Raw genomic sequence first — 7,997 nt, forward strand, 5'->3', positions numbered from 1 at the left:
GTGCAATAAATTTTGATTTTAATTCTAATTAGATGGTGCAATATGTATACAGGAACCTTAAAGTTATGTGAAAGCAAACCAAAGGGATGAGATATTTGTAGGGTTGTCACGTTTTCACTTTTGGTGTGCTCTTTGCACAAACATCCAACCTGAGAAATCACAGTTGTTCTTCGTGTAAAACTGTTGATGTTTTTAATAATACTTTCCTGTTGAACTCTGATGAAGTCTTGTGCTTTCACTTTTTAGGTTATTCCCTATTTCAGTTCTTACCCTCGCAAGACTTGTTAGCATCCCGTGTCCTCTTTAAGAAAAATCCAAATTTCGACTGTCTTCACTGGATTTTTTAACTTCACGTTTATCTGATTTTCAAAGGGTGGATTGATTACCTAGTCGGCTTCATCTGTCCTTATCCTTAAATTTTGAAAAATTGCAACTTAGGGCTTTCCCCTAAAACATTCTCACAGACCCACTGGGACACCTTCTCACTGGAAAAATTGGCCAAAATATCGTCCCCAGTGGAAAACTATACTCTGACTTTTGTCCCCGTTGAAAATAATCAGATAAGCAAATCCTCACTGCAAAATAATGTGCTATTTTTTCCATCCCCACTGAATTTTCTGGCTAGAAAACAATGTAATTTAAATCTCCAGCATTAAAAAGCATGGTGATATCAATCCCCATCGAGTTTTAGTCCGTTATTTTACCCCACTGGTTGATAAAATCCCACCGGGTCTGTGAGAAAGGGGTGTCTTAATACAAGGATTGGGGCTTAAAAAAGTCGTTGTAAATATTTTTGCACTCTCGGGTGTGACCAAAACCTTCCAAATCCAGATAATGCCTAAATTTGAAATCACATTAGCAATTTCCTTTCATTATTGTTGGCATACGCATTCAGCTGCAGTTCTGGCCATAATATATGAAAGAAGGGAAATTCCTTCCAAATTTTGAATCTGCAAGAAGTTTGTTTTAAAAGTGTTTTAACCTAGGGTTAAGATCTTAGCTTATTTTGAAGTTATTTTGTATAAAAAGGACAAACAAAGGGACGCTTTACTACGTTCCTTTCAATCTTTCGCTTTTAGCTAACCAAACAATCGATGGCGAAATTAGAGGAATGAAAAAAATAGGCCGGTGTAAAAGGTGCCAAAAATAAGGAAAATGCCTACAGTGTTTGAAAACATATCGTCTCCGGGTGAAGTTGCGCTTTCGCACCAGATCATTTAAAGAAGCCAGCACCATACCAATTGACAAACGGAAGTGTTTAGGTAGCTAAGGAAAGACGCTTTTCAAGAAACTGCTGTAATCCATTTTTGAGATGAAAAATGCAGATAAGAGTATAGAAAAACACGCCATCGAAAGATGGTTATTAACTCTCTGGTGATTTACTGTTTTAATTGAAAAAACAAATCGCTTAAAATTAAATTAACGATACATTATCGTCAACATGAGTAAACAATGACGTAATAAGTTTGCTTTTAGACCTGTAGATGTGTATCTGTAAATTGCAGAAGATCTGATGGCTTTGATGTTCTTTTGAATGTGAGAGGTCAAAACAATATTTGTAATAACTCATTTAAATCTTAAGCCAACTATAAGAACGAAGCGTATGCTACCTTAAGCCTACTATAAGAACAAAGTGTATGCTACCTTAAGCCTACTGTAAGAACAAAGCTTGTGCTACCTTTTTTTATAAATAAATACCAACATCTAGTATCTTAAATTCAAAAACGAACCCGTTAAAAATCTACGAGGAAGACCTACTGATTCGTAGAAACTAGAATGAGATTGCTCCAATATGACTGGAAATAAACCCAGCTCTCAACTTCTTATAAGAAAAAAGGCAAAATTATAGCAGTGCAGTCAAAACATGTGATTACTCGAAAAAGTTCACATGATTTTATTTCCATGTTACTTGCTTTACAACTTACAGTTAATTACTTTATTTGTATTAATGAATTCAAACCAATCAGAAGTGAAGGTCATGTAATAAGCACATAAAATTTCGAGTAAAAACGTGATTTGATTTCAAACTTCATTTGCAACCTGTGTATTAGTCTACGCGGCGTTTCTACAAGATGAAGTCTATGAAGTATTTGGAGTTAAATTCCAAGAATATTGAAATAACATATTATAATTTATAAATATATTTCCTATAAAAATTATTAAATATTATATTATAGAATTAAAAATATTATAAAATCAATTGAATAGTATTTAGAAAGAAGAAAAAATAGAATTAAATGCTTAGTGGATCGTAATAAAGATCTTCCCGTTTGGGCTCCTTGAATTTGGATGCCGTGAACAGACTGGTGATATGTGCTCGATACTCTGGGTCATCCATCTTAGGGTTGATATTATAAGGAGCGTCTTTTTGTCCCTTTTGTTTAGGTGGTGTAGAACCACGTTGATTATTGTCCTTAGCCTTGACGTTTATAGCTTGAACAGTTGCAAGTTGCCCATCGGGTCGATATTTAAATATTCGTTTTCCCGTCTTTTTATTAACTTTGAAACCTTGCAATATTTTGTAGCAAGTGGAGTCTTTCTCGGTGTAGCAAATTGCGTTTTTCATAAACGAGTCGTAATGTTTTGGGTCTGCACCATTTTCTAAGAGGGCCAATAAGAGGTCTGGACGCTTGGATTGAGCAGCTAAGATGAGTGGGGTCCTAAAATACAGAGAGAAAAAGTTTATTGAAAGGAAAATTTCCTGTTAATACAGAATGCTCGCTTATCACTGCTTGTTCAAAAGCGGATACCCTAACAACATGTGGGCTTTATGTGTGAAGGGAATTATCAAAAGTGATAAAAATAATATCCTATAATATTATCACTTAGACTCAAATTAGACTCCAATCTGTATCTGTATCTCCAATCCGTCTTTATTGGTGGGAATTTTCGCGCAATGAATTCAAAAATTCTTTAGCAAAAGATTCCCGATGTCTTTTAACTCCGATCTAGAAAGATTTTGCTATCATTACTTATTAAATGGAAAAATTAAAGAATAAACCACGGACTAAATATTACACTTTACCTTTTATCACCCTCAACGGCGTTCACATCAACCAGACCTGGTTCCAGAATCATCTTGATGACTTTTACGTTTGTCACGTGTTTTTTTGTGACCACAGCTTGATGGAGTAAAGACATTCCATTGCTCCCCATGTCGATATCACGGATACCACGCCCATTATAAAAAAAATCAATTATTTCAAAAGCATCATCGCCATATTCCGTGAGAGCGTACTCAAGGGCGTTACGCTCGTCTGAACATGTGACTCGGGCCTTGGCTCCAGCGTGGACCAATAGACGAACACAAGCAAGCGACTTCATGTCGATCGCTTTAAATAAAGGCGTTTTGTGATGTTGGTCTTTTATGTTAACGTCAATTCCTCTAACGTCCAATAAAATCTTCAGCATCCTGTAGTCTGCCCAAGAAGCAGCAAAATGTAAAGCCGTGCGGCCAAACTTGTCTGTTCGATTGATCTTTTTGTGCTTGGAGGCGTCATTGAGATAATTTTTAAGTTTCTTGTGTTTGCCCTTCCAGACAAACCTGAAGATGAAAAGCAACGAAATTTGAAAGATACCAGAAAGATTAAAGCGAACGGAAATAAACTGGATCCATCTTCACTTTAAATTTTGTCTTTCAAAGATATATGTAGAATATCAAGAATAAGAACAGACGAGACGGGCCACTTAGAGCCCTCCGTGTAACCTATCTGTTGGAACCTTCTCCAAAAAAATAAGAAGGGAAGGAATTTCACCTCGTGCGAAAGCTGCACTATAATATCGTCTCAAATATGAAATACACTATACAAGTTTGATAATTATGACTGGATTTTCGAGCTATTGTCCCCACTATCTCGCTGGATTACTGAGACAGGAGTATTAAGCATGAGTTTCGAGGACGAAGAAATAACTATGAAGTTTGAATTCTCACCTTAAAAGTGTAGGTAGTTTATCCTCCTTTACCGTGGAGTTCGGATATGCGCCGTCCAAAAGTTTCCGTCTAATCCGTTTCTCCCCTTTTAGATTAATCTGTTCATTCTTTGTCCAGGTGCATTGGTTCTCTTTTATATTATTGATATAACTTTGGGCTGTTTGGCCTTTGCTTCTAGCCGATGAATAGGAGGATCTGGAAGAACTTCTTGAATACGAATCGTTAATACTACCAGAGCATGCAGTGCTCGATCTTGACATTGTTCTTAATTGAGCATTCAAGTTGTTCATTTGAATAATGCTTGGAAACTTAAGCGGTTGGTTTCTTAAGGATTCTCTGTCCGTCTGAAAACGATTAAGCCGGCCGACCATATTCTCTTGCCTGGTATTTGCGTGGTGAAACCCATAACCAATGGGCGGAAGTTTTGTTGGCTCTACATAGGGGACCTCAAATCTTTCCCGAACTGGCCAATCAAAGACCGTGTCAGATGAAATAAGGCTTAAACTGGAGGTTGTTGGCCTCAAATCAATGACAGGTTTTGTGTTCCTAAAGGGATCCGTTAAGAGTTTTTTGTACATGAAGTACAAGTCCTCTTGTGGTGGAGCACGACATTTGGGAATGTGAGGTTCAACGTCTCCATCGTGTGAATAACTATCTAAATCTTCTAACGAAATGTCGTTCTCCATTTTTGGTGGCAAGAAGATATCAGCACGAGGCATGATTGGTCCATCAAAACCTCCGTGTCCTAGTATAGAATTTAATGTGTTTTATTTTAACAATCAAAACCTAAGCCATGAAGAAGAGTTGGGTGAGGAGTTGACTAAAAACTCAAAGTACTTTGCAAGAAAAATGGCAACTTGTGATATTCAGAAAATTTCAACAAGACCCAAACTTGCTTGGAATTGCATCACTCATTCGTCAAAAATCTAAACGATTTGAAGATAACTCAGAAAGTAATAACTTCAAGAAACTCTGATAAACGAAAAAAGTTTCCAATTCATTTATGATATGTAGCTACAACAGTATCGGTCAGTTTTGCAAAGAATTATCTTACCCATACGAGAGAATCTCGGTGTGAAGGGAGCAACAATAGTTACGTGTGGACTGATTGTGGAGTCTGAGTGAAAACTTTTGATGGATATTTCAGATGCAGATGAACAGGATGAGATCATATCGATTCCATCATCATCATCATCTCGAAACCTCATTCTGGTTTGCGTTCGTGTTGGAGCTGGTAGGTTACCAGGACATGTAAGGACACGTGCCGTGCGTGGTCGTTTCTGTGCCACTTCTGCGTTATGTGATGGAATTATTTGTAATTCCGATGTTTCGATGTCTTGAAACTTGTCATTAGGGCGAGATCCAGGGAGACGGGTCTCAGATAAGGGCACTGGTGTCTGCTTCCCAGTCTCGTGCTCTTCATAGAGCTGGTCATAAACATCAGCAATCGAAAGGGAAACATTACTCCCTTGCAATGTTCTACTTCTTTTTTTGGCCTCTTTCCTCTTTTCTTTACGGGAGTTTGTCTTTCTCGTGAAGGTCGTCTTCAACTTCTTTTTTAAACCCATTTCGAAAAGGAAGATGATGATGAAGAAGACACTGAATGAATACTAAGCAATGAGTGATGATAGAGATTCAAAGTAGCTAAGATGCTGCAGGATATATAATCTCTGAATGAGGTGAGCTGTAAACGATTTGCAACAAAAGTAATCCGTTACTTGCTATATACGATGACTGACTGGCGATAAACGATCAATAACAAATCTTGCTGCTTCAAAATCTAAATAACCAAAACCAATATTCCAAAAGATGCTTCCTAGTGGCGTTTGAATATTTTTTTGATTTTTTAGTGACGTCAAATAAGTAATGTTGAATTTGACGTCAAACAATTTCACATGTCCGCACATACGTGAGAGCGTTTTTCGGCGACGGAAACGGTTAGCTTCTAAATTGTCTGCATCCTGATTGACTGGAATACGATGGTAAATCAGCACTTTCACCATCCTCGATTTTGCAAAATAGGAAATAGTTAAACTTGAAAGAAGAAAATAGAAACAAGAAAGTGTGAAGAACTTTCTCAGTGTTCAAATGCTATTGTCATGAGATATGTTGCCTAATAAATACCATTAAATAAATAACATGTGGTGCACGTAAAAGGCTATACGGCGCGGCGCGGCGCTAGAACAACTTGAAGAAATAGTTTTACAAAGTTCCAGGTATACTCACTCTGAAAGTGACCATACATGTGCAGACAATATAACCCCATCTTTGCAAAAAGAAGACTACATCCCTGATTTTTTGAGTTTTTTAAATCCGTTTAGATCCTTACCGTGGGTTTTTTTTCCGTCGAATTTTACAGTTCAATTTAAAAGGCTGAACATTTTTAAAGCATTGGGGTCACTAAAGCCTGAATACCCTACTCTCAGGTTAAGGTTGTTTGTCAATTTTCCAACTTGAATGGATATTTTGCATGAAGATTCCTTCTATTGTCCTAAAATATTTTGGCCTAACTACAAGTTTTTAATTTTGGAAATAAAACAATGGAATTTTCAACATATTTATCTACTTTTTTCTTTACTCTCAAGGAAATGTATCTTTAATTATGCCAATACATAAGTTTTTAACAATAGCTTTTCAATAACTTTAGCTACAGTTCATTCATTTAACCCCACTTTGCACACGTGAAAATGTACTGACTTTGAAATAGAATATCTCGCTGAATAATTATGCTATTGACATGCAGTCTTTCGTATTGGAAAGCTTATAAAACAGACTATTGGCTCAAATTTATTTCAGTAATGTGTTCTCCTTAGTTATTGCATAATTGATTTTTGAAAATTGGGGTATTCGTATAGATCTTGTGGCCCAAATGGTATCGGAAAATTGGTATCCATATGGATATTGTGGCCTAAATGGGTTGAAAACTTTCATTCGTGTCTTCAACATCATACTAAAAAATAAAGAGACTTCATTCATATGCGCCTGTTCAAGAGTGATCTAGCACATGTCTATAACATGCTGAATACAATGATACAGTTTTTACCATAAAAACAATACATCGAAGTGGTTTATGTTGCTGTAGCATACTACAAGGTGAATCACCATTTTTAAGACGGCAAGATTGAAAATTACTATTTCAAATTAGAAAAGGCTATAGTGTGTCAGGAGTAGCCTCTGTATCACATAAGAGAACTAAGACGAACGTTTTATTTTGTTTGCATTTTAAAGCTTTGATAATTTCAAAGAATTCTTAAATTTGGTTAACAACTTTAGGCCATAAGATCCATATGGATACCAAATTCGTAAACACATTTCAGCCAAAGAATCCAAATGGATACCTATTGTCAAATGATGACAAGGGGTTTCAACACCAATTTTTTGCCAAAAATGGTGTCAATGGGATGAAAGTAGCTTATGGTGAAAATTTCAAATTTTTTGTTCAATGCTATCCAATTTTGGCCTATAAAGGGTCAAGTAGCGCACCAAAGTGGTTCAAAAGGCCAGGGAAAAATTCCTAGATAGATTTGGACCAAAGCATTTCGTTACCAAATTGATACGACTTGATCTTATTACAAAGAAATATCAATCTGATTTATATTTTGAAACCTTAGAAACCTTGAGGGGAAAAATGTTGGCGAGAATCAATTTTGGCGAATTTGTCGTTTGCCAAAATTATTTCCTCCAAATTCAAATGTAATGATCACCCAGCAAAATTGAATCTCAACGTATGTAATCCTCTTTCCAATTAGATCAGAATTCTCCTGAAAATACTTTATTCCTCCTCTATCAGCTAGTTAACTGACAAAATAATGGGGTACGTCAAAACCAGTTGTCACCAAATTTGAAAAATTTCTTATTTTGCTAATTAATTTCATCATATTGTATGAAAAATGGAAGCTCTTAGCGAGTTTGAACGGGCTTGAAAGTCCCCGCTGACCTAGCCTGGAAATCCATACTATGATTTCTTCTTCTATATACTGATGACGAAATGAATTGCATGGTTTGGTTTGAGGGTCTGAATTTCCCATATCCTAATGACGGCTGATAACACAGCTAATAAAATTTT

General features: G+C 36.3%; 1 protein-coding gene across 1 annotated transcript; it reads right to left on the bottom strand.

Moving 5' to 3' along the window:
- Positions 1-2,211: 2,211 nt before the first annotated feature.
- LOC136817915 (uncharacterized) lies at positions 2,212-5,754 on the bottom strand. Its single transcript, XM_067074256.1, has 4 exons — positions 4,986-5,754; positions 3,932-4,676; positions 3,026-3,544; positions 2,212-2,660 (listed from the first exon to the last, which is right to left on the bottom strand). Exons 1-4 carry the CDS (start codon positions 5,497-5,499, stop codon positions 2,234-2,236), a joined length of 2,205 nt encoding a protein of 734 aa, XP_066930357.1. The 5' UTR covers positions 5,500-5,754; the 3' UTR covers positions 2,212-2,233.
- Between the last annotated feature and the right edge of the window lie 2,243 nt (positions 5,755-7,997).

The sequence above is a fragment of the Clytia hemisphaerica genome, unplaced genomic scaffold (assembly GCF_902728285.1).
Source record: "Clytia hemisphaerica strain Z4C2 unplaced genomic scaffold, Clytia hemisphaerica genome assembly, whole genome shotgun sequence".
In the NCBI taxonomy this organism is placed as follows: Eukaryota; Metazoa; Cnidaria; class Hydrozoa; order Leptothecata; family Clytiidae; genus Clytia; species Clytia hemisphaerica.

What these genes read in the sequence shown, in the direction of transcription:
- LOC136817915 (XM_067074256.1), bottom strand. Translation starts at nt 5,499, where the DNA reads ATGGGTTTAAAAAAGAAGTTGAAGACGACCTTCACGAGAAAGACAAAC. An exon ending in AAACTACCTACACTTTTAAG is followed by an intron (nt 3,545 to 3,931) that starts GTGAGAATTCAA and finishes TTTCATCTTCAG; the next exon opens with GTTTGTCTGGAAGGGCAAAC. An exon ending in GCCGTTGAGGGTGATAAAAG is followed by an intron (nt 2,661 to 3,025) that starts GTAAAGTGTAAT and finishes TCTGTATTTTAG; the next exon opens with GACCCCACTCATCTTAGCTG.